This window comes from Phascolarctos cinereus, unplaced genomic scaffold, assembly GCF_003287225.1.
Source record: "Phascolarctos cinereus isolate Bilbo 61053 unplaced genomic scaffold, phaCin_HiC Scaffold_726;HRSCAF=1367, whole genome shotgun sequence".
NCBI lineage: Eukaryota > Metazoa > Chordata > Mammalia > Diprotodontia > Phascolarctidae > Phascolarctos > Phascolarctos cinereus.
In genome coordinates this window covers 407,269,321-407,295,363 of record NW_027556098.1, presented here as the reverse complement: position 1 = coordinate 407,295,363, position 26,043 = coordinate 407,269,321, and the positions used below count along the sequence as shown (strand labels likewise).

General features: G+C 50.5%; 3 protein-coding genes across 3 annotated transcripts; all 3 read left to right on the top strand.

The window, feature by feature from the left end:
* The first annotated feature begins 1,080 nt into the window (after positions 1–1,080).
* LOC110198236 (alpha-tectorin-like) lies at positions 1,081–16,194 on the top strand. The gene is made up of 15 exons (XM_078146236.1): positions 1,081–1,108; positions 1,214–1,252; positions 1,749–1,879; positions 2,182–2,466; positions 2,896–3,033; positions 3,197–3,356; positions 3,526–3,914; positions 5,765–6,290; positions 6,898–7,493; positions 7,996–8,560; positions 10,495–11,093; positions 11,222–11,783; positions 13,058–13,260; positions 14,442–14,843; positions 15,904–16,194. The coding sequence occupies exons 1-15, from the start codon at positions 1,081–1,083 to the stop codon at positions 16,192–16,194; spliced, it is 4,914 nt and encodes a 1,637-aa protein (XP_078002362.1).
* Positions 16,195–16,824: 630 nt separating this feature from the next.
* Positions 16,825–20,126, top strand: LOC144454402 (alpha-tectorin-like). The gene is made up of 3 exons (XM_078146235.1): positions 16,825–17,137; positions 17,918–18,510; positions 19,995–20,126. The coding sequence occupies exons 1-3, from the start codon at positions 16,825–16,827 to the stop codon at positions 20,124–20,126; spliced, it is 1,038 nt and encodes a 345-aa protein (XP_078002361.1).
* Positions 20,127–21,140: 1,014 nt separating this feature from the next.
* Positions 21,141–26,008, top strand: LOC144454432 (zonadhesin-like). The gene is made up of 3 exons (XM_078146343.1): positions 21,141–21,694; positions 22,269–24,054; positions 25,625–26,008. The coding sequence occupies exons 1-2, from the start codon at positions 21,145–21,147 to the stop codon at positions 23,033–23,035; spliced, it is 1,317 nt and encodes a 438-aa protein (XP_078002469.1). The 5' UTR covers positions 21,141–21,144; the 3' UTR covers positions 23,036–24,054; positions 25,625–26,008.
* Positions 26,009–26,043: the final 35 nt, after the last annotated feature.

The window sequence follows — 26,043 nt, the reverse complement described above, 5'->3', positions numbered from 1 at the left end:
AACTCTGAGAAGCTTAAACACATGGCTGGCTCTTTGCCTTTTCTTGCTGAGGGACTAGGGGCAGGGCACCCATAGAGGCAGGAGGTGGGAAAGACTGGGACCAACGAATCAGCCATCCCCCCTCATCTCTCAGTCCAAGATTAGAGGTTGCTGTCTTCCCCAATGATATCACACCTTAGCCTCCCCCAAGTCAGTACCCAGGATGCTGAGCCCTGCTAGGAGTTAACTGGTAATTTGAAATCTCACAGGAGAACTGGCAGTGAGGAAAGCCACCAGAAACCTGGCTCCTTAGAATGGGAAGAGGAAGGAGAATTGGGAGAGGTAGGATGGGCATGGTCATCATAATCCATGATAATGATGGATTCACTTACTTCATTTACCTTGACACCATCAGGCCCCCTCTTCTAGCTAGTGTTTTAATTTCTGTCTGTAGAAATTCCTAGAAAGTCTTAAATAAATGAGGAATAGAAGAGTCTCCACTCTGCCTCTTCTAGCCACCTCAGTCCCCAACATTCACACACACACAATAGTCTGGTCAGGTCATGGCAGGAATTTTAAGCCCATCTTGGAAGCTTCCTCACCATAAAGAGTTTAAAAAAATCCATACTTTTCTCGATTCAACTCAACAAACACTTTTAATGGGTCTACTATATTTTAAGAGCTAGGAGTAAATACAAAGACAAAAAGGAATTTTTAATTCCTGTTCTCAACCAGCTGAAATTTTCAGGTCTCACTTTTACCTGTCCAATTACCTCTCTGGTAACTTAGTACACGACTCTGTACATACCTAAATGTCTCTTCCTCCTCATTCTTCACCTTCCCTCTCCCCTGCTTGGCGCTGGCTTGGCCACAAGCGATGGGAACTAGGATCTGGCCATCCTCCCAGGGGCCCTTTAGAGCCGATGGCCCTCAGGAACAATAGAAAATGAGGCTTCAAGGTGGAAACAATTGTCAGAACTGCTGATCCAAGCCAATGAGTTACCTGGCAGGACCCCAACTCCACCCCAGGTGCCAGGGTGACCCCACCCTATGTGCTGATGTATATAATCGGCTCCCTTTGGAGCTGGGAGCAGGGGGGCCATGGAGGTGCTCTGGCTGCTGATTATGGGTGAGTGTGGAATGTGCATTGGGAGGGGGAGTTTCAGCACTATAGGAGGAGGATAGGGAAAGAGCTCACCCACCTCTCACTCTCTGATCTTCCTGCTGTCCTCAGCATTGCAGGGGCCCCTGGCCCAGGGTCAGGATGCAGCTGGTGAGTTGGGGCCTCAGGGCAGGGAAGAGTGGGACCATTCATGATGAGATCTGAGGAGAGATGGGATGCAGAGCAGGGAGTCTGCTCTCCAACCCTGTCCTGGATGTGTTGGGGGGCAAAGGCGGGGAGGCGGGGGGAACATGACTTTTACACTCTTGGAAAGTCCTTAGCCAGCTAGGGGTAGATTTGAGACCTCCTGGGAGCCTTCCACTTATTGGGGGATGGGATGAGGTTCTGATAGGGGCAGTGCAGTACACCGTCTGGAGTCTGATAGAAAGGCAAGACACACACAGAGACATAAGACAAATTAGGCCACTTGCTCACAGCAAGGGCCAAGGTCCTCTGTGCAAAGAGTCCACAGAGGCTTAGGGTTGGGAGACCTGGCATGAAGTAGAGCGACGAGTGTGGTTAAGGTTTCCTGGGGCATGGGGTCTCTGTCCTGAAACCCTGAGGGGAGGGGCTGTTTCTGTGCTCTGAGAAGCCCCTGAACCCCCAGCCACCCTCCTGTATCCCTTCGGCCCCGAGCATGGAGACCAGAGTGTCCCCAGGGCAGATGATGGTTACTCCCCAAAGATCCTACTCTCTGAACCCTTCAGCTTCTTTGGAATCACCTACAGAGGCGTCTATGTGAGTCTGGGAGAGCACCTTTGTCTATGATCCTCCCATCCCCCATGGCCATCCCCGCCCTGCCTGGGCTCCCCAGCCCCAGTATTCCACCACTACCTTCTCTCCCCAGCTGCTCCCTGTGGCTCCATTTGCTCCCTTTCCTCCAAGTTCACTCTTCTCTGCATTCTTCTTCTTCCCTCTCCTGCCTCCTGCCCCTTCTCACATGGTTTTCATCTCCTTTCCCCTTGACCCCACTACCTCTCACCTCCTTCCACTTCCCTCCTTGATTTCTATTCCCTGGACTTCTCCATCACCCCACACAGGTGAACACCAATGGCCTGATCTCTTTTGAGGAGCCTGTAAACAAATTCACCCCTCGTGCCTTCCCTCTTGAGGACGGCCAGGCATTTGTGGCCCCATTCTGGGCTGATGTAACCACAGTCGATAAAGGGCAGGTGTGGTATCGAGAGAGCCAACAGCCCAGGCTGCTGAGCCGTGCTTCCAGAGAGCTGGCCACTGCCTTTCCTGGCTCCCCAGCAACCATTCTTCACTCTCTGTTTGTGGCTACCTGGGACCACGTCCCCTTCTACGGGTCCTACACTCACCAGGTGAGGAAAGGGAAAGGTGGAGGATAGGGGAGCATTCACTTGGTAGACCTTACACTCCTGAAGTTTCAAAAGGTCCATGGGCCGAAGTAGATGAGGAAGGATGGAGAGACAGAGATGAGAGAAGAGAGACATAGAGAGACAGGAAAAAAGGCAGATGAATTGGGAGAGACATTTGCTTGGCAGAAAGATGGAATGGGAGAAAAAGACAAGAGAAAGTAACAGAGAAACAGAAACAGGCGAACGTGAATGGTTGAGACTAGAATGGGGTATAAAGCTAAGCAATCTTGGGGGGAAGGTAGACAAGACCCCTCTCATTGCTCCCACTATAGACCCTCCCTCCCTAGATCTCATCCACAGAATCATTTTTATTCTCCCAGCAGATGCTCTATGGACTGCCACCTATAAATACGCCATTCCCCATTCCCGCAGGTGAACACCTTCCAGGCAGTGTTGGCTTTGGGCGCTGGTGCTTCTTATGTCCTTCTACGTTATGGGGACATACAGTGGACAACAGGAGTGATCAATGGAGGGAACCCCACCAACGGCCTGGGAGGGACCCCAGCACAGGTGGAGGCCAAGGGATCGAGCAAGGGAGGGGGAGGGGGAGAGGTCTTCTGTGTTCTTTCGAAGGCGTGTGCCCTTCACCCGAAGGTTCCCAGAGCAGTGTGACCTTCAGCTGGGGAAGCACTTAGCCCCGGGTTCATTCCCTCACCTGGATCACTTCCCCCAGGCTGGTTTGAACAGTGGCACAGCCGGGGACTATTTCAACCTCCCTGGCTCTAGGACATCTGCCATCATCCACATAACGTCCACCAGCAATGTGGGGATTCCGGGGCTGTGGGCTTTCCGAACAGACAAGTTCACAGTCCCGAGTGGCTGCGTCTACAAGGGTGAGTGACCTAGCCCTCCCAGCCCATGCTCCCCTAGCCCCATTCCTCTCAGGAACCCAGATGGTCCGTCCTCAATGCTTGCCCCAAGACCACCGTTGTCCAGTCCCCCAGCCCTGTTGCCCTAAGGGACCCAAAGGTCCAAGTGCCCCATCCCACTGCCTTTCTTCAGCCCAATTCTTGCCCATTGGTGCCACCTTCTGGAATAGCAGTACTTGTGGATACCGGTGCAAATGCCTAACTGACCAGAAAGTTCAATGCTGGCCCGGACCATGCCAGGAGGAACAGCAGTGCCGTGCCTCCTACCCCTTCTTCTACTGCCAGGCCCACCAAGGGCCCTTGTGCCAGCTGGGGCCCGATGGGCACCTGCGTACATTCTCTGGGCACCTGCTGCGCCTCCAGCCCTGCACATACATACTGGCCCAGGCCCCTGGCAATGTGACTGGCTTCCAAGTCAAGGTGGAGAGCAGAGGGATGAGCCAGACATCAAGGTTCCAGCTGCGGCTCCTGGCCCATGGCCAGGAGATCATGGTGCCAGCTGGCACAGTGGGTCATGTGTTGGTGAGTCTGAATTTGGGGACCATGGAAAAAGGCACCAGAAAAAGTTAATCAGGAGGTGGCTGGGTTTCCCTTCAGTGGGAGTCTTGACGTACTGGTGGGAGTTCACTGGGTGGTCACTCATCAACTTTGCCAGAATGGGGATTCTCATGTAGGCATGGGCTAGACTGAATGGTCACTGAATAGTCCCCCATGATTCTGAGATGCTCCTAATTAATTATGATATTAAAATAATGATAACCCACACTTACATAGCAATTTAAAGTAAGCTTTGCAAACCCTGGAGCACTTCTTAAAGTTTTATAAAATATAGCACTTGAGACAACCCTGAGAGATAGATTAAGCAACCAACACGTACACAGGCCTGTCTTGAGTCTTGTGGGGAAGGCTGATGGGACACAACCCCTGTCCTCAGGGGGCCCTGGGTGTCGTAGGGAGACACACACACAAGGGCATCCACAAAGCTACCCTTGGAAGCTTTGGCTTGGGGGTGCAGTAGATAGAGCGCTGGACCTGAAGTCAGGAGGACCTGAGTTCAAATCCAGCATCAGACCAAACACTTGACACTTACTAGCTGTGTGACCCTGGGTAAGTCGCTTAACCCCAATTGCCTTAAAAAAAAAAAAGGAAAAAAAAAGGAAGCTTTGGCTTGGAGGGTGGAAAATATGAGATGACAGAGTTAGGTTTCCCCAAACACCTTAACAAGCTAGAACATTGAGCTAAATCTAACAAGATGAAATTTAGTAAATGTAAAAGTTTATACTTGGGTTCAGAAAGTCAATTTCACAAGTACTGGGTTGGACAACAATTTGTCTAAAAAAATTGGGGCGGCGGGAGCATGGTTTTGGACTGTGAGCTCGTTATGAATCAACAGGGTGATGTAGCCACCAGGAAACTGAATGTGCTTTGGTGCTACATTGATTGTGGTCTGGGTTCTAGGAACAGCCAGGTCATGGTCCCTAGGTCCCCTGCCCTGACCAGACCCCATTTGGAGTACCGTGTCAGGGGTGCCACAGTTTAAGGTGGACTCTGTTAAGCTCACAAACATTCAGAGGCAGGCAGCTGGGTGGGTGAAGGGCGGAGGGATTGAGCCCTATATTGAAGGAAATAGGGTGTTTAGCCCGGAGAAGAGAAGATGCAGGGGACTCGTAACAGCTGCCTTTGATGTATTTGAAAGTTAGCACATGGAAGGATTGATTAGACTGATCAGATTTGGTCAGAACCAGGAGCCATGTGTGGATGGAAGTCACAGAGGCAAATTTATAAAATAATAAGAGCGAGAGTAACAACAATAATCATGCTTTAAGGTTTGCAAAACACTTTACAAAGATTTGAGACTCAACAATTCTGGGAGGTAGGTGTTATTATTATTCCCATCTTACAGATGAAGAAACTGAGGCAGGTAAAGATTAGGCTTGAGGTCAGAAAAGGCTTCCTTCCTTATAAGTGGACTGGGCTGCCTCCAGAAGGAGTGAGCTCCCCTTTCTTGGAGGTCTTTGAATAACAGCTGTACAGTCGCTTGTGGGGTATGGGACAGGGGGGCTTCCTTAGTCTCTTCAAATTTAAATTCTGTGGTCCTGATGGTAGGGGTCTCGGGGGGGGGCAGGGTGGGGGGCAGGAAATGGGTGGGGCATATATGGAGGGATGAGTGTGAGGTGTGGGGGATGGGGAATAGAGCGGCAAGATGGGACTCAGATGCAGAACCCGGCTCTCTCTAAGGAAGAGAGCTCTTAGCTCGTTTCTGTTTGCTGATGTCTTTAAGCTCCCTTTGCCTTTCTGGCCTGTCTGTGTCTCTGAGCCCAATCTTCTGCTAGAGCTGAGAAGCCCATTGCCCCTTTCTCCCTGTCTCCTAGGTGAATGGCCGCCGTTTCCCCATGCCCGTACAGCTGCTCCAGGGGAACCTCACTGCCCACGTCAGTGGCTTTGCCACTTACCTCACTACCAACTTTGGCCTGGAGCTGTGGGTGCAAGACGGGCACCTAGCGCTCACTGTGCCGGCTACCCTGGGCAGCACTGTGCAGGGACTGTGTGGGGCAGAGGCTTTGACCCCTTTAGGGACCCCACAGGGGGAGCCCACCCTTTTGGTTACCAGATGGCAAACAGTCGAGACATGTGGACGTGGACCCCCGAGCTGTCCCCCAGATCAGGTGGCCTTGTACACAGGCCATGAGACTTGTGGCCTGCTGGAGGCATCCCCAGGGCCTTTTACTGCCTGTGCACAAATTCTCTCCCCAAGGCCTTTTGTGGAAAGCTGTGCTGAGGAGCTGTGTATTGCTAAAGGAGAGCCCCTTGTCCTCTGCCAGGCCCTGGCTGCTTATGCTCAAAGCTGCCAGGCTGCCAACCTCACCGTGGGCACGTGGAGGCGCCGAACCTTCTGTGGTGAGGAAAACAAGGGTTAGGAACTGTCATCTAAAAGAGGGGAACCACTGGGGTAGGGGTCAGTGGTCTGCAAGGCCCATCTGTCTCCCCTATATTTGGCCAGGTCTGACACCCAGCGCTGTGTGACTGAGGCTAAGTCATGAGCCTCAGTGTACTGGGCTGGACAACAATTTATCTGAAAAAGACCTAGAGGATGGAGGGGTGTGGTTAGTGGACTGCAAATTCCTTATGAGTCAACAGGGGTGAGGCAGTAGCTAGGAAATAGAATGTGATTTGGGGCTATATTCACTGCGATCTGGGTTCTAGGTCACTTTGTCCTCTGTCCTGATCAGACCCCATTTGGAGTGCTGTGTTTAGTTTTGGGGTGCCAGGGTTTAAGATAAACTAGCAAGGGCCTGGATGCCTCAAAGACCTTCAGCCTCAAACCCCACATAAATATCAACTATGATTGTTATTATTTATAATGAATTATTATTATCTCTCTAGGTCTCTGCCTCCCCATCTCTTTGCATCCCTCTTCCTTCTCTCCCCCAAGTCTGTTTTCCCCCTTCTCAGTTCCTCTGCTTTGCCCCCCAAGTGATTCATGTCTTTCCCCTCCGACCTCCAGACACCTCCTGCCCAGAAAATAGCCACTATGAGGCCTGTACTAGTCCCTGCGGGGCCAGCTGCATGGATTCCTTGGCTCCACTGTTCTGCAAGGGACCGTGTCGGGAGGGATGCGCCTGTGATGCTGGACACCTCCTCAGCGGTGGGGCCTGCGTCCCCCAGACCCACTGTGGCTGCTCTCTCCATGGCCACTACTTCCCACTGGGGGCCCAAGTGCTCAGTGATAACTGCAGGCAGAAATGCACATGTGAGGGTCCTGGGCAGCTGGTACACTGTCAGCCTTATGCTTGCAAGGCTGGAGAAACGTGTAAGGTGCAGGATGGAGTCTGGGGCTGCATCCCTGGGGGCAACGGCAGCATCTGGGTGTCAGGTGACCCCCATTACCGAACCTTCGATGGGGTGGCCTTCACAGCCCAGGGTGCATGCCACTACACACTGACCCGGAGTTGCCGGGCCCAGGGGCGGCCCCCTAAGTTTTCTGTGCGTGTGCACAATGAACACCTTAGCTCCATCGCCGTGGCTTGGACGAGGCAGGTTGAGGTGGATGTGAATGGGGAGCAAATCGTGATGGCTGCCAAAGCCCCAGGAAAGATACAGGTGAGTGTGGACCAAGCAGGAGTGAGCTGGCCAGGTCATTGGGCAGTATGCAGAGTTTTAGGAATTATTGACTTTCCTCTCCTTCATACCCAAAGAGGCTCCCTCACAGATAGTATCCCTATTGGCCCCTAGTGAACCTGCCCATTACTGGCCCTTCCTCCCAGAATGATTTTACATGGGGGTTGAATTTACAAGGGGGCTGCCCATTAGCTCCCACATCTGCTAGATATTCAGAGTGTTGTCCTATCTAGAAGCTTGGATCAGGCACGCCTTCCCACTACCACTGTGTGCAGGTGTTAGAGGGATTCAGGGGAGCAAAGACATCTTGGTCTAAGACGTAGCCCTCCCACACTACATGGAAGAGATACCATCTCCGTTCCTGGAGAGTTTTTCAGCTGATTGAAAGAAACCCAAGCAGATGCACTACAGGTCAGGGGTTAGATAGCAGCTGATTCAGGGGAGGGGGAGACCCTACAGGTCCCCCATTCTTCCTGTGCCCCAGGTAAATGGATTTCAGAGGAATTTGCCCCTGCACCTGGCCGGGGGCCATACCCACATCTACTTCAGTGGCTCAGGGGCTGTGCTGAGGACAGACTCCGGTCTCTTGGTCTCCTACGACTGGCAACACTATGTCTCTGTCATGGTGCCTGAGACCTATGCGGGTTCCCTGTGTGGTCTGGGTGGGGATTTCAATGGAAACCCTGAGGACGACTTTCGAGGTCCTGACGGCACAATCCTCTCTGATGCCCATGCCTTCATAGAGAGCTGGAAGGACCCCAGGTCCCCTGTCCACTGCTCTGCCGTGGGCCCAACACCCCAGTGCACACCGGAAAGAGAGGCCCAGTATCGGTCCCAGGATTTTTGTGGCTTGCTTGGGGACCGGGATGGGCCCTTCCGTGCCTGTGATGAGGTAGCTGAGGCCCAGATTCATGTGGAGAACTGTGTGCATGATCTCTGTGCCTCAGAGGTGGCCCGGATTCCACTGTGTGAGGTGCTCCGAAGCTATGCTCAGCAATGTCAAAGACACGGACTCCCTATCCAAGTCTGGAGACAGCAGGTGGGCTGTGGTGAGTGACAGAGTCCTGGAGTCCTCTTATACTGTCCTCCCCTGCTTCCCAGAGGCCTCCCATCTTTTCCCTCTGGCTTTCACTGTTTCTTTCCATCCCACCCCTACCCTCCAAATGATTGTTAATCAAAGCATAAGAAATCTAAAAACCGACTACTTCTTCCTTAGATGATATCACATCATATACTTGTGATGTCACATTTTTGCAAGTACTTTCACAGGCAATGTCTGATGACTTAATTAAATATCCCAGGAAGGGATTAAAGAAAATAGCCCAAGAGAAGCCCTCTTCACCCAGATTTATCACAAGCCGAAGTGGAGAGTTATACTATCAGAAATCTGCAGAGAACTGTCCTGAGCTGTATTTAATTCCAGTAGGAAAGACAAATTCTATCCCCATCGATGAGACAGAAACTGAGGCACAGAAATTAAGGACCTTTGCCCAAGGCCATGCTTAGCACAGTGCCCGGCATACAGTAGGAACTTAATAAATGCTTATTGACTCCTAGTATGTAGTGGAAAGAAGACTGATGCCTCCATCTCTCAGGCCAGGGCTCTCTGTCTACTACAGTCTTCTGTCTGCCTCATGTGTAATACACTCAGTGATGGTCTAGTGGTCAGATAACCAGCATCATGCTCACCACCGCTACCCGTGTGACACTGGGTATCTCTGGGGTCTCAGTTCTCGCCCTGTAAAATGAAGAAGTTGAAGTAGATGGCCTCTGAGATCTCTTCCAGATCTAAGTCCCATGGTCCTCCAGGATTTCCTCAATTTGGTTCATTCAACACGCATTGGCAGACCCTACCTCAGCTGATGCGGGCATTTTTTTTAAGGAGCGAGTACTCATTCTGCCCTCAGCCATGTCAGGGAGCAAACACTGTGGTAACACGTACCCCAAAGATATGGCTTTGGAATCTTCCGCCCCTCTGTCTCCTAGCCCACTGGTGTGGGGATTGAGCATCAACCCCACTCCATCGGAACCTTGGTGGTGACTGGCTGGGAGCCTGTGATACTTGTCCAGTATCTCCCCTTTCAGTTAATCTGTCACCAGCACCAGCCGAGCCCATGGGCTACGACTAGAACACATAAAGCTGGGTAGATGCTTCTGCTGGATGAATGAATGGATGGACATGGGTGACCCTTGCTTTATGCAACTGTAGCTTCCTGAGGAAGCTGAGGGTAAAGCAGATGCTTCCACCAAAGCCCACAGGCTAGAATGAAGGGCCGTTCCTGGAGGCTAGAAGAAATACATTGATAATAAGCCAACAGAAGACTCACTTTACAGGTAGGGGAGTAAATGTAGGGGAAGGCTAGAATTAAAAACAAGTTCAAGAGGAGGTTGGGGTTTAGAGAAATTCCTGAATGTATCTACCCATGATGAGGTTTTCAGAATAAGCTTTGGGAGAGTCCGAAATTCCTAAGATTCATTGTCTGATAAAATTGGAAGAATGTAGGCTGAATCCTTCATTTTACAGGTGAACAATCTAGGACCCAGGATATCATTAGTGACTTTCCCAGTCTCCCTTGATGCTGATACCTTTGCTCTGACACGACCCCCAATTACTCTCTCTATATCCTGTTTCTGCATAGTTATTTTCCTATCGTCTCCCCATTAGACCATAAGCTCCTTGAGGATAGGGCCTATCTTTTGCCTTTTTTTTGTATTCCCAGAGCCTAACACAATGCCTGGCCCATAGTAGGTGCTTAATAAGAGTTTGTTGACTGACTTACTTCTCCAGCAAGAAGCAGAGCTGGTTTTTGAACCTAGATCTTCTCAGTCTAAGACTGGAGTCCTTTTAATTATGAGCATAGTGCATCTTATCTGGCAAATGTAGTATCCCCCAACTTTCCCGTCAGGTTTCTCTCAGGATCTTGGCCGGGTCTGATCCCAGGAGCATTTCTCATGTTCTAATGTTCACCAATCTGTCTTTCAGAGATGGCCTGTCCTACCCACAGCCACTACGAGCTCTGTGGATCCTCTTGCCCTAACTCTTGTGCTGAGCCCAATCTGACTGCCAGCTGCCAGACACCTTGCCAAGAGGGCTGCCAGTGTGACCAGGGCTTCGTGCTGAGTGGCACTGACTGCGTGCCCCCAGCTCAGTGTGGCTGCGCCTGGGAGGGCAGCTACTACCTGGCTGGGGAGACCTTCTGGGAAGGGGAAGACTGCCAGCGTTTCTGTCATTGTGATGCCTCCACCCATGAGGTGCACTGTTCCAACTCCTCTTGTGGACCTGGGCAGAGGTGTGGTACCCTGAAGGGCATCTTGGGATGCCACCCGCTTGTCCCCAGTACCTGCCAGATATTAGGACAATCACAGTATATGACCTTTGATGGGAAGACTCATGACTTCCTGGGTACCTGCAAATACCTCTTCTCAGAGCTATGTGGTTCCTTGGAGTCCCTACCCTTCTTCAGAGTGGAGGTTAAGAAGGAGTACAGATCAAATACCCCCATATCTGTGTTCTCGGAGGTGCTTGTCCTGATCAATGAAACCAAGATCCATCTTCATAGAAAAAACCCAGGTCTGATTGAGGTAGGTCCATCTTAAAAAATCCTCAATGGATACTCTACACCTAGACTCACCAATCTCTACTTTCCACCATCCCTGGGGCAATTGTACCCTCCCCACCCATTTCTCTGTCTTGTCTTCTGTTTCCACAGGTGAATGGAGAAATTCTGCCTCTCCCCTGCAGCCTCAATTCCGGGGGCATCATCTTGTATCCAAATGGGTTCTACTTGACCCTGTGGACAGATTTTGGGCTGATGCTCAGTTCTGACCTGGCCTACAGCCTCTTCCTCTCCCTGCCCCCCCGCTACGAAGGCAACACCTGTGGACTGTGTGGAAACTTTAGTCGGAATGCTAAGGATGAGCTCCGGCCCCAGAAGGGCTCCCTAAGGGGGGGACTTGTTGGCAACTTGGCTTCTAGGTGGAAAACTGAGGAATGTGAAGATCACTGTGCTCATGGGGGCTGCCCCGTCTGCACGAAACAAGAGCAGCTTATTCAGGGAAAGGCTCGGTGCTGGATCCTCCAAGATCCCCGGGGACCATTCTCTGCCTGCCATGCTGAGATTGACCCAGAACCTTATGTGGCTGGCTGTGCCAACGACCTGTGCCTGTCCATGGATGATAGCACTGTTCTCTGTCTCTCCATCCAGGCATACGCTGCTGCTTGTCAGAGAGCAAACATTACCATTGGCCCCTGGAGGAACTCCTCCTTCTGTGGTGAGTCAGTCCTGATCTTACAATACCTTGTACATCACACGTGTTACATCAGGGCTGGTTGAATTGAATTGACCCCAAGCAGTTTCCAATGGGATTGCCAGAGTGAGTGTTTAAAGGTGTTGAATCTTTTTTGTTTTTTTCTCCCTGAAAACATTTTAAAAGAGCCAGACCTGATATTTTTGCCTCTCAGACTTTCAGAAATCATAGAGAATGGAACTGCTTCTGAGAGGCTTGTCCAGGGTTCTACAGCTCATGGCAAAATTGGGATACTGAGATAGAACAGCACTCATTCATTCATTCTGCAAGTTTTCACTTCTGCCCACACTGAGTGTAAATATCTGTTCTATGCTAAGCATTACGAGGAAAAGGAAAGGAAACAAAATGGGCAGTACCCATGGTTCTGGTTATCAGAACCTTTATCATCTTGCTGTAGAGACAAGATTTCCTTGTATGATCTAACAAAAGGGTCCGTGGTCTCTCATGTGTGATTATTGTAAAGCCTGTCTGTCTTTATCTTTGGGCAACTCTTCTCTGAGCTCCTCCATAGCAACAGATTAGCCATCACACAGTCCAGATTGGGATCAGGAGGGCATAAATGCTAAGGAAATTTGGAAGGGAAGGCTGAGTCACTATGGTAGTGCTAGCCCCAGGAAGTCTTTGTTGGTATTATATTTCAGTTGTGTCCAACTCTTTATGACTCCATCTGGGGTTTTCTTGGCAAAGATACCAGAGTGGGTTGTCCTTTTATTCTCCAGCTCATTTTACAGATGAGGAAACTGAGGCAAACAGGTTTAAGTGACTTGCCTAGGGTCACGCAGCTAATAAGCGTCTGAGGTCACATTAGAACTCAGGTCTTCCTGACTTCAGGCCTGGCACTCTATCCATAGCATCATCTAGCTGTAATCTTTATGCAGTTAGGCTTTGAAAGACAGAAAGGATTTAGAAGAGAAGCACATGGTTTTGGGGATAGTGAGAAGACCCTTCTGGTTGGGAGAGAGGAGATACTTATTTAATCTCATTCCTTGAACAAGGGACGGGGGGAAAGTCAGCCAGGTAGGATGCAGTTGTATTATGAATAGCCTTGAATCACAGATTGAGAGGTCTAGATTTGATCTGAGAGGCTACAGGACGCCACTGTAGGTTTCTGTGGCCAAAGTGGTGTTTTAGGGAGGTTAGTCTGGCAATGTGTGCAGGATGGACTGGAGTGGGCGAGGTTGACTGTGCCATGGACCAGCTGGGGTCCCTCACCTCCGGGTGGTTTCTCCCCTTCCCAGCCCCTGCATGTCCAGCTCACAGCACATATCACCTCTGCCAAGTCCCCCACAAGGTTCAGTTCTGTGCTTCGGTTCCACTGCCTCTGTCTGCTAGCTCAGTTTGCTCTGAGGGCTGTACCTGCTATGATGGCTACCTATGGAGTGGGGACAGGTGTGTTCGACCAGATCAGTGTGGCTGTGAGCATGAGGGCCGCTATCACAAGGTCAGTATGGAATCCCGAGGAAAGCGTGATAGCCAGACTGGCAGAAGGGACGGCATAAAGGGTGGTGTGATACACTGGGGAAGGGCTGCATGTGGACTCAAAGGACGTGGCCTGAAACCTTGGTTAACAGCAACAATAATAGTGATCATTGTTCTTCTTCTTATTATTAGAATTTGTATAGCACTTGAAGGTTTGCAAAGTGCTTTACAGATATTATCTCTTTTGATCCTCACAACAATCCTGAGACATAGGTGCTATTATTATCCCCATTTTACAGGTAAGAAAACTGAGGCAGGCAGAGGTTAAAGTGACTTGTCCAGGATCACAGTTGTGTCTGAGGTGGGATAGGAACTCAGGGTTTCCTGACTCAAGGTCCAAAGTTCTACCCACTGCGCCACCTAATGGCCTCTAGTTCTGTTTTGGCTTCTTACATGTGTGACCTTGGAAAAGTCACTTAATTTCATGGGACCTCATCATCATCTGTCAAACGAGTCAGTAGGACTAGGTTACATCTGAGGTGCCTTCCAAATTCATTCTCAGCTTCACCCCTTCTTCTCTCCCTCCATACGAGAAGTCTGACCCTTGCTTCTGTCCCTTTTCCTCACCACTCCCAATAGCTGGGGTCAGCACCAAGGTTCACCTACCAAAGGAATCTCTCTGATGGGGGCCTGAGGAGCAGGCTAAGGGAAGTCACAGTTGTCCTCACAGGTTTAGGCTGTCTCACAACATTCCAATCCTGCTTCCAAGAATAACCAGTAATTTATCTTAAAAACAGAAACACAAAAAACCCTTTCTGAGTCTTAGCGTATGTGACCTTTCAATGGAATGCCTTCCACAGGTTTTCTCCCCATGGTGTAATGTAGGACTTTGCTGAGCTGTCCTAATGTTTTCTTCTAGTATCGGAGGGTGTCAAGATAGCTAATGAACATGCCTACGTCTTTAGGTCATTTGGCCCCTCCCTGACTCTAGGGATATTGAGCCTATCACCACTAGGTTTTTTTCTCTCTGGACTGATAAAGCTTCTTTTTAAATCTGTCTTGGTTCAGCCTCATCTCAGTCTACCCCACATGTCTAGAAAGAAGTCCATCCCCAGCCTCCCTCAGCCAGGAGGGACCAGGTACTAGTGATGGCATTCCCTACCCCAACCTAGCCCTCTCCCTTCACCTACACCTCTCTGCTAGGTCGGAGAGCTGCTCTGGCTTTCTCACTGCACCAGCCGCTGCAGCTGTGATGCTCCTGGTCAGTTCCGATGCGCTCCAGCCCAGTGTCCTGAAGGGGAGATATGTGCCCTGCGGGCTGGCCGGCTGGGCTGTCAGAACCCCATGGGCATCTGCACAGCCACCGGGGATCCTCACTACTTCACATTTGATGGAGTGGTCGCTCACTTCCAAGGCACCTGTGTCTATAAATTGACCCACACGTGCAAGGAAGCCTCTCCTCCTGGAGGCCTTTCCTTCCGAGTGGAGGCTACCAACAGAAACTTCCGCAGTCGTAAAGTCTCCTTTGTGACCCATGTGGAGGTGTGGCTCAGTAACCAGGATTTCAAGGCCCATGTGGTCTTAGAACGTGGCCAGCCAGTCAAGGTAAGCAGGGATTGAAAGAGAAGAAAATGGATGGGAAAAGGGCCCCTTTTATCAGGGAGAACTAACCTGAACCCCAGTAATATAGCCAATCTCAGTTCCAATTCTGCTACCAGCTCTCATCCTCACACTAGGTTGAGTCTGTCCTTAAATTAGATTCTATTTCTAATACTGACCCTGTCCTTCATCTGAATTTTAAGACTCCCTGGATTAGACTTTTTTTTTTTGGCCTCAGAGGGCAGAAGTAGACACAACAGGTAAAAATTGTAGAGAGGCAGATTTTGGTCAGATATAAGGAAAAATTTCCTAACAATTCAAATCGGTTGTGTTGGGAGAGACTGGGCACCTACTTGGGGAATTCAAGCACAGGCTTGATGCCTACTTGCTCAGGCTTTCATAGAAGGCACTCTTGCTCAGCTATAAGATGGTCTTAGGCTCCTTCCAATTCTGGAATCCCTGTGATTCTAAATAGACCTGGAAACTCAGAGTCACAATTGGTCCAGAAGTCATTTCTCTCTGGCTTTAGGCTGTTTTGTAGGATTTCAGGGGAACATATGTACTTTTCTTATTACCTTGGGGAAGACAGACACCTTTAAAATAATCTTGAATCTGACAAATTCACAGATTGGTGGCTGAAGAAGGTGACCCAGATATGTGCTGGTCGGGGGCATAAGAAGCAGTCTGCCAAAAATGAAAATATGCCAGAGATAATTTATTATCAATGTTAGCCATTATTATTATTAGCTAACAAGAATGTGTTAGGAGCCAGTGGAAAGCTTGAGGCAAGTGAAAGAAACTGAGATGGCCTGGCTTAGAGAAGAGGGTGATGGGGACTCCCCTGTCTAGGCGAAAACATAGAGAATGAAATACTTAAAAGTTGCCACAGATTGGATTTCGCCAGATACAGAAGGAGGGCTGGGATGCCTCCTTCCCTAGGGATGCCCCAGTGTAGAAAGCACCTCCTCATTCTCAGCATCAGATGAGGAGTCCTATTTGGAAGCGTTGAAGATATGCTAACCCAAAGACCTTGATCCTTAGATTAGATCTATCCCTCTCTTACCAGGTGAATGGGCACCCAGTCACCCTGCCAGTACAGCTGGGGCCCCAGGCGAGGGTACAACAGGAGCAGGGCCTGTCACTGCTCCGAGTAGGAGAGGAGCTAGAGGTTCAGTATAATGGACGGAATACCCTGTTTGTGAGAGTGGGGCCAGGATACAGGGGTCGTCTGTGTGGCATGTGCGGCAACTTCAATGGTGACAAGAATGATGACAAGATCCTCCCTGATGGGAAGCTAGCTTCCAGTGATGCTGAATTTGGAAATGGCTGGCAGGTCCATCCCAGCCCACCTGGGTGAGACCACTGTCCTCCATCTGCTGTTAGTTGTCTTTCTTTCTTTTCTTTTTTTTTCTTCCAACCAAAGACAAAGTTCATTAGAACACCCATCATATTGGGCGGGCTCTTAAGGAGTCTGAACACTAGTAAGCTATTGGCTAGCTTGTAAGAATCTGAGCAGTGGCTGGATTATAAGAATCTAAGCCTCTTATTTGTCTTTCTTTCCCCAAGAGTATCATAACATCAGGCATTCAGTAAATATTTGCTGAATCGATGAATGCCTTCTTCACTGTCATTGGTTCAACCAAAAGCATCTCAAAATTCAAAAGAAATTAAGACTTCACTATATGCTGGACAAAGGGTGAAGGAAATATGTGTGAGAGAGAGACATAAGCCCTGCCCCTTGAGTTTTTAGTCTGGTTACAGATCCCACACATGGGCCGATGCACATACAGTGGGTGTTCTAGGACCAGACGGTGTGGTCTGGACTCTTACGTATTACAGACTGGACAAGGGAGAGAGGAATGTGGCTGGAACAGTGAAGAAAGCTTTCTGGAGGCAAAGGTAGTATTTCAATATGCAGAGAAGGGAAAGGAAGGTGCCTCAGGGGTGAGCCAAAGTCTCAGGAGCACTGGGGAAGGGGACCAGAGGAATGTTGCTTTGGCTGGAACTGAGGCTAGACCCCGTCCTGATCTGCAGCTGCCGGAAAGACTTCATTGGAGCAGAGCTCTGTCATGAGGAGCCCAAGGTGAAACAGCTCTGCGCTGTCCTCTCCAACCGCTCAGGACCCTTTGCGGAGTGCCACTGGCATGAGAAGCCTGACCCTTTTGTGCAGTCCTGTGTCTATGACCTATGTCAATACGGGTCAGGCAATCGAATGCTGTGCGCTGCTCTGGAAGCCTATGCTGAGCTCTGTGCCCTGCGTAGGGTGAGGCTGCCTGACTGGAGAACAGGCCTAGGATGCAGTAAGGACCACTCCCTCCCCGCCCCCCCACCAAAAAAACCAACCAAACAAACGAAATCCCTCTAGCCCCCTCGTTTTAACTCTAGCTCTGTGCCTTGTACCGTCACTAACTCAAGCTCTTTTCCTTTTCTTTCTTTTTTCTTTTTGGCTAGGCAATGGGGTTAAGTGACTTGCTCAGGGTCACACAGCTAGTAAGTGTCAAGTGTTTGGTCTCAGGCCGAATTTGAACTCAGGTCCTCCTGACTTCAGGGCCAGTGCTCTATCCACTGCACCACCCGGCTGCTCCTTTAGTCAGTTAGTCTTATCCGACTCTTCATGGCCCCATCTGGGGTTTTCTTGGCAAAGATACTGGAGTGGTTTGCTGTTTCCTTCTCCAGCTCATTTTACAGATGAGGAAGCTGAGGCAAACAGGGTGAAGTGACTTGTCCAGGGTCACACAGCTAGTGTCTGAGTACAAATTTGGCACTTGAGGGTTGGCACTCTATCTGCTGTGCCACCTAGCTGCCTTACCTTTATATGATACTGCTCCCAAACCCAGCCCCGATCTTACTGCTAACATACTCACCTCCAGCTCCCAAGTCCAGCCCTCATCATATCCCCAATCTCAATCTCCTCCTTTTCCCTTATATCTCTGTTCTGAGCACATGTGCTATAGTTTGTTTACAGGAAGAACTGGGGACTCCTGCTCCCTTCTTGGGTTGGGGAAATCAGGAGGGCAGAGGGGATGGGAAGCTCTAGCCTGCACCCCAGTTTTTCTTTGCCTTTCTTCTCTCCACACTAGATGTTGCTTGCCCACCCAATAGCTATTATGACTTCTGTGGTACCCCGTGCAAAGTCACCTGTGCCAACCTCAATACTAGCATCACTTGTACCCGTCCATGCATCGCAGGCTGTTTTTGCCAGAAAGGATATGCTCTAGAGGATGGAATCTGTATCCCCCGGGATCACTGTGGATGTGTCCTGAATGGACAATACTACCCGTTGGGGGCTGAGGTGCTTCTCACAGACACATGCAGCCAGAAGTGCACGTGTCAGGGTCCAGGCCTGGCCATGGAGTGCCGTCCCCATGTCTGTGGGCCCAGAGAAGTGTGCCGTGTACAGGGAGGGGCACGGGGCTGCTACCCTATCAAATATGGAACCATGTGGCTCTATGGGGACCCCCACCTGCGTACCTTTGATGGGGCTATCTTCAGCTTCCGGGGAGCCTGCCGTGTTGCCCTGATCCAAACTTGTAACACTCACCTCACCCCTTTTGCCATCTGGCTAAAGACTGAGCATCAGCACTCCACGGTGGCCTCATGGGCCACCCAGGTGGATGTGGATGTAGGTGGACAAAGGTTCTCCCTCCTGGCTGGACAACACAAGACAGTCCAGGTAAGAGCCTTCCCAAATCTTCAGCAAGAGGATCACAGCCTTCCTTCCTTCCTTCTTTCTTTCTTTCCTCCTTTCTTCCTTCCTTTCTTTCTTTCTTTCTTTCTTTCTTTCTTTCTTTCTTTCTTTCTTTCTTTCTTTCTCTCTCTTTCTCTCGCTCTCTCTTCCTTCCTTCCTTCCTTCCTTCCTTCCTTCCTTCCTTTCTTTCTTTCTTTCTTTCTTTCTTTCTTTCTTTCTTTCTCTCTCTCTTTTTCTCTCCCTTCCTTCCTTCCTTCCTTTCTTCCTTCCTTCCTTCCTTCCTTCCTTCCTTCCTTCCTTCCTTCCTTCCTTCCTTCCTTCCTTCCTTCCTTTCTCTCTCTCTCTCTCTCTCTCTCTCTCTCTCTCTCTCTCTCTCTCTTTCTTTCTTTCTTTCCTTTCTCTCTCTCTCTTTCTTTCCTTCCTTCTTTCTTTCTTGGAGGCAATCAGGGTTAAGTGAGTTGCCCAGGGTCACACAGCTAGTAACTGTCTGAGGTTGGATTTGAACTCAGATCCTCCTGACTCTAGGGCTTCAGACTTCCAGTGTCGGATTCAGAATTAGGCACAAGGAAGAAGAACAGCTTGGGGAGGGGGAGGGTGGCACTCACCAGCCATGAATAATCAATCCACACATGCAACTATTACTGTATAGTATTATCAACAACTATTTATTTAATGGTTTAGAGTTTACAGAGAGCACTTTCTCCAAAACAGTGCTGCAAGGACAGATGGCCCATTGTACAGCTGGGCAAACTAAGGCTCTGAGAGGCAAAATTCCTTGCCTAGAGTCACATGGATGGAAATCAGAATCCAGGTCTTCCTGGATCCCCAAGACCAGCACCTTTCTGGGCCACCAGAGCTGCCTCTCTGACTGTGCAGGACTGTTCACAGTTGGCTAGAGAGGAAAGGGAGAAGGGGGCAGCTAGGTGGCGCAGTAGGTAGAGCACCAGCCATGGAGTCAGGAGGACCTGAGTTCAAATGTGGCCTCAGACACTTAACACTTACTAGCTGTGTGACCCTGGGCAAATCACTTAACCCCATTGCCTAGCAAAAAGAGAGAGAAAGAGAGAGAGAGAGAGAGAGAGAGAGAGAGAGAGAGAGAGAGAGAGAGAGAGAGAGAGAGAGAGAGAGAGAGAGAGAGAGAGAGAGAGAGAGAGAGAAGAGAGAGGAAAGGGAGAAGAGAAGGAATTACTGGGGTTGAAGGTGGCAGGGTCTGGGAAGCTGAGCCTACAGTTAGGTGGGAAGGAGGGAGACCTGAGTCCTCTCCTCCCCTATAGGTCGGTCCCCAGAATGGGGAATGCCTTCAAGAGATGGCCAAAGTATGTTTTGCGCAATTGCACATGTGCAAACTATACCAAATTGGTTACCATCTCAAGGAGGGGGGAGGGAGAGAATTTGGAACTCAAAATTTTTTTTTAATGAATATTAAAAGTTTATTTTCATGTAATTGAGGGAAAAAAAATATCATTCAGGAGATGGCCAAAGTTAGCCAGAGAAGTGCCCCTGGAGCAGAGACACTGGGGTTTAGCGGGGGATACGGCAGCAGGAGAAGAGCGGACCTCACTTTCCTGGTGCTAAGGGACCGCCACATGGCTGTGGCTTGAGCCCTTAGATACTCTCGCAAGGTGAGGCCATCTGGGCCTTTTCAGGATGTAGCCTAGGGCCGGGCCTCACTTTCCTAAGGAAGTTTCACGGGGATTCTGTGCCCTTCGTTCCCAGAGCTATCATTTCTACATCTGGCCTTTCCTGGCCCCTGACACTCCTCTTCCTCAGCGCCTGAACCCCAAGCACGTTCTTCGGCCGCTGATTATAACCAGACTCTTGATTCGTCCTTCCTTTTCTACTTTCCCTCTACTACTTCTCCATACCCTCTTGATTCTGACTTTCATTTCTAAAGCTTACTTAAAAGGGAAACGGGAACATGTAATTTTAGAAATAACACACAAAGGCACTACAGGAAAGCTCGGAACCAAGTGCGTTGCTGTTTTGGAATAGTTTCAGTCACGTCTGACTCTTCATGGCCTCATTTGGGGTTTTCTTGGCAAAGATCCTGGAGTGGTTTGCCATTTCCTTCTCCAGTTCATTTTACAGACGAGGAAACGGAGGCAAAAAGAGTTAAGTGACTTGCCCGGGGTCACACAGCTAGTAAGTGAGGCTGGATTTGAACTCAGGAAGATGAGTCTTCCTGATTCCAAGCCCAGTACTCTAGTGGCCCCTTCTTTATAAGTATCATTGTTCATAAGGGAAGGAGATGTTACCTCTAGCATGAGCCAGAGGTTGGGAGCACACAGTCTTGGAGATAGATACTGGGAAGAGGGTAAGAGAAGGGAGTAAAGAAGAGTGAAAATTTCCCCGGAGGGGCAGAAAAGACAGGCAGAGGCAGGGCCTGATGGGAGGATGTGTGGCTATCAGCTCTCCCCATGCTCCATCATGGAGGGAGTCCCTTTTCCCGCCACCCCATCATGCCCCTACTGCTGGCAGCTTCATATCTAGAAGGGTGAAGAAAGAAAGGCAATGAGGAGTCCTAGCAGGGAGATTCCTGGCGAGGAGGATGAGGAAGCATAGCCCGAAGTGGGTCTGAGGTTCTCACGGACATCTTCCTTGCAGGTGAATGGATCCCGGATGACTCTGCCTCTGGTGCTGGCTGGTGGCAGATTGCATGCCTTTTCCAGCCCCTCTGGGGCTGTGCTCCAGTTCCATTTTGGCCTCTCTGTTTCCTTTGATGAATCTCATTCCCTGTGGGTCTCAGTACCTGAGACTTATGCAGGTTTCCTGTGTGGTCTGGGTGGGAATTTCAATGGGAATCCCAAGGATGACTTGCGGAGCCCCGATGGCACATTGATCCCTGATGCCGATACATTTGCCGATAGCTGGAAGGAGTCAGGATTCCCCAATCACTGCTCTGCAGTGGGGTTGGCTCCAAAGTGCCCACCAGAGAAAAAAGCCCAATACCAGTCCCAGGCTTCCTGTGGCCTGCTTAAAGACCAGGATGGGCCATTCTCTGCTTGCCACGAGGTGACTGAGGCCCATGTCCACACGGAGAACTGCATCCATGATGTCTGTGCCAGGGAGGGCTCCCAGGAGATCCTATGTGAGGTGCTGGGAAGCTATGCCCAGCAGTGCCAGCGCCTCGGACTCTCCATTCAGCCCTGGAGACATCAAGTGGGATGTGGTGAGTAGCCATTCCCAGATGAGATCCTTGGTTCCTTAGCCAGATCAAAATGAACTCTAGAAAGCCTAATTCCATTGCACCCCAGGCCCCCAGAAGGGAGGGGTCATATTTCTCTCATCAGCCCAAGGGACACCCTGAGGTTGGAGGCCGTGACTCTTCCACTGGAACAGTTTCCCTCGGGGTAGGAGCTAACTCTGTCATCCAATTAAGAGTTGCTTCGCTGCTTCTTCTGCGCCCTCCCCGGGGCTCAAGAAGGTATTTTATACTCAGAGGGTCTCCATAAATAAGGTGGATGGTCCTCAGGACAGAGGTGAGGATGATTCACACAAATCCTCACAGAGTCACTTAGTTCTCTTTTACTATATCCAGAATATCAGAAATGTACGCACTGCGGTGCCCATAGAACACCCCCCAATCTTCCCTCGATTCCAGGTCCATTTAACCTCCTAAAGCTCCAGGGTCTTCTCCTGACATCATCCCTGATGTTGCTTTCTCTGCCTCCTCTGCCAGCAAAGCAGCTTTTCCAAAGTCCTGCTTTATTTCCTTCAAACCTCTCCCCTGACCTGTCTTTCAGAGATGGCCTGTCCTACCCACAGCCACTACGAGCTCTGTGGATCCTCCTGCCCTAACTCTTGTGCTGAGCCCAATCTGACTGCCAGCTGCCAGACACCTTGCCAAGAGGGCTGCCAGTGTGACCAGGGCTTCGTGCTGAGTGGCACTGACTGTGTGCCCCCAGCTCAGTGTGGCTGCGCCTGGGAGGGCAGCTACTACCTGGCTGGGGAGACCTTCTGGGAAGGGGAAGACTGCCAGCGTTTCTGTCATTGTGATGCCTCCACCCATGAGGTGCACTGTTCCAACTCCTCTTGTGGACCTGGGCAGAGGTGTGGTATCCTGAAGGGCATCTTGGGATGCCACCCGCTTGTCCCCAGTACCTGCCAGATATTAGGACAATCACAGTATATGACCTTTGATGGGAAGACTCATGACTTCCTGGGTACCTGCAAATACCTCTTCTCAGAGCTATGTGGTTCCTTGGAGTCCCTGCCCTTCTTCAGAGTGGAAGTCAGGAAGGAGAACACCCGAAGTGCCCCCACATCTGTGATCTCAGAGGTATTTATCCTGGTCAATGGGACCCAGATCCATCTTCACAAAGAAAACCCAGGGCTGGTCCAGGTAAGTTCTTCTTGGCAGGAGCCATTTTCTCAAATGGCTCAGAGCAACACGGTGAGGGAAAGCAGAATACTGATTGGACCCGCCACTTACATATGGCCTCAGGGACTAGAGGCTCCTTACCAGACACTGCTTCCCATCTTGAAACACTGCCAAAAACAGGGTCAGTGATCTGAAACCTGAATACAGAACCGACCTGAGCTGGGATGAGTGGTCTGAATCTACCTCTTCCGTAGAACATTTCTCTTTAGTCTGGAGAGGTAAATGTCCACCAGAGTCCTATTGCTGGGGCTTGGGAAACACAGAGGCATACCTGCTTATTGTGACAGCTGTATGCTGTATATGTGACTGTATGCATGTATGTGTGCACTATGTGTGTAATATCTATGTGAACTCTCTCCCTGCCCGTGGATTGTTTACTCGGTCATTTCTTTACTCCTGGTCCAGCTCCCCCTGGCCATCAGCAGACCTTCCCTCGGATGACCCGGTGGCATTTGGAATCCTGCTCCCTGTGACTTTCCACCCCCTTGCCCCCAAATTCCCCAATCCTCCCTTCCTACCTAAGAAGGTACAGGGCAAGTGGGAAAAGAGAGTGTGTTATCAAGTTGTCTACTTTCCATCCTGCCAGGTTAATGGGGCCACGTTCACCTTTCCGCTGAGCCTCAGTATGGGTGGTGGCATTCTCCTGTACCAGGATGGGTTCCACTTAACTCTGCAGACAGACTTTGGGCTGGTGCTCACCTCTGACTTGGCCCACAACCTCTTCCTTATCCTGCCCCCAAATTACATGGGCCGCACTTGTGGACTGTGTGGGAACTTCAACGGGGATCCTTGCGATGACTTCCAGCTACGGAGAGGCTCCCCGGCGGGGAACCCAGTGACTTACTCTGCCTCTGAATGGAAGCCGGATGATGGCTATAAAGACAGTTGTGCCAATGGCTGTCCAGCATGCGTGGCACTGGAACAGCTTGTGCCTGCCAAGGCCCAGTGCTGGATCCTCCAGGACCCCCAGGGGCCCTTTTCCTCCTGTCACATGGAGATTGACCTGGAGCCCTTTGCCTCTGCCTTTGCCAATGACCTATGCCTCTCCACAGGCAGCAATCGCATTTTATGCCTAACCTTCCAGACTTATGCCACTGCCTGTCAGTGAGCAAATGTCACCATCGGGGACTGGAGGAACCCCTCCTGTGGTGAGTGGGCAGGTCCCCGTCCTCCCATATTATGCCTTTGGGGCTTCAGGTCTGTAGGCCCGACGCCAGGCCCAAGCCAAAGCAAGGAGATGATGGCCAACAGTCAGATGGCCAACGTTGCCCTCCCTCTCTATCAAAATGATAACCAGGGCTGATGTCAGGCTATACGGCTTACAAAATACCATCATACACATCAGCTAGTCCTCTTTACCAATGAGGATGTTGCAGCTGAGAGTTGAAATGATCTGCCCACAGTCACATAGCTAGGAAGGGTCTCTTCTGACTGACTCTGAGGCCTTCTATTAAGGGAGCACCATCTGTGTGGGCTTGGGCTGTGGAAAGACCCAAAGAATCCATAGCTCACTACCCCTGGGAAATGCCCTTGGCAGTTAGAAAGCAACAAACCGGTCCAGAGTCCGATATTCTGAAGGGACAGAGAATAGAGAAACTTCTCGAAGTGTGTGAGGCTTTCTAGGAAGAGGAGCCTTCCAAGAAGACTTTTAGAGATATTTCTGTCACTGCCTCAAGGCAAGAGAGCCCCAGGAGAAAGGGCACTTACCCTTTGCTCTGACTTCTCTCAGACTCAGACACTCCATATGGGGGCACAATTCAGCTCCTCTCCTCTCTCCACAGCTCCCCAGTGTCCCCCCCACAGCCACTACGAGCTCTGTGCATGCCCTCACCACCGCTCCTGCCCTGGCTGTGAGCTGCAGTGTGGGCTCCTATGTGCCGAGGGCTGTGTCTGTGATGTTGGGTACCTGGCTCAGGGATATAGCTGCATCCCAGCCCCAGAGCATGGCTGTGACCACCCAGGTTGGCCTTGCCTTGTGAGTGTCCTCTCCCTGCCTCCCCCCCCCCACCTATCCCATAAAGTCTTGGGGAAAGGGACAGTGCTCCCACATTAGGTTTCCCCCTACACTGGGACTACTGACCACAGATCACAGCTCTAGAGTTAGAAAGGACCAATAGGGGTCTAGTCACATCCCCATGTTAGAGAGAGGAATACTGAGGCTAAGAGGTTAAGTGATTTATCCCAGAGGTGATTCAGTAAGAGAGCTGGGATTTCAATGTGGGTCTGGTGATTTACACTCTGTCGTATTGCTCCTCAGTCTCCATCCCTCCCAGAATTCAAGCATCCTCAAAGGTCTTAATTATGCACCGAATGTTGCCCTGAACTGCACCATGCCCACCGCAGAGCCTAGCTCTTTCCTTATCCCCTGAGGCCACCATAGAACTTGCCAGGCAAGCTTTTCTTCTGTCCTCTCTGAGCCCCACCCACCAACAGGCCGGTGCCTTCTTGCTTAGAGGGAACCATCAGTCAGCGGAGGAGAAATCTCAAAGGGCTGTCACATGAATTATTTCTGATGACCTTCACACCAACCATTATGAAGGCAGGTGAGGCAGACACCGTTGTTATCCTCATCTGACAGATGAAAGTCCCCTAATTGTGAACAAGAGAACTCAGCCTGGCTCAGAATCTTGGAATTAATTCTTCATCAGGGGCTCATGTCTCTATCCCACATGGCTTGCTCCTTCCCCTGTGGACTCCCATCTTCCTTTCCTCCTACAGGAGCTGAGCCCTGAGGATGCTTCAGAGCTGCTGTGGAGACCAAGGAGTAGTCACATGTGTCTACAGAGGAGCCACACTGGCCAGATCTGAACCTAGTCCCTCCAGAACACAGAAAGCAGGGGACCAACAGCATCATCCAGCCAGCAACAAATCCCCCCAGATCTCGCCTACAATTCAACCCAGTCATGATGAAAACGCTAGCATAAGCATCCTCCTAAGCCAGACGTCTGGCCCCTGGCCCAAAGACAGAGGGAGGAGAGCTATGGATCAGAGCTCCCAAAGGCTTGGTGGGGTGGGGTGGGAAATAGAAGAGAAGCAAGCAACACCAGGCACTCATAAGCTGAGTACAGCTTTGGCTACTGTCCTCCCAGCTCTGCTCCAGAACCACGACCAAACTGCTGGGACTCGGCATTTTTTCA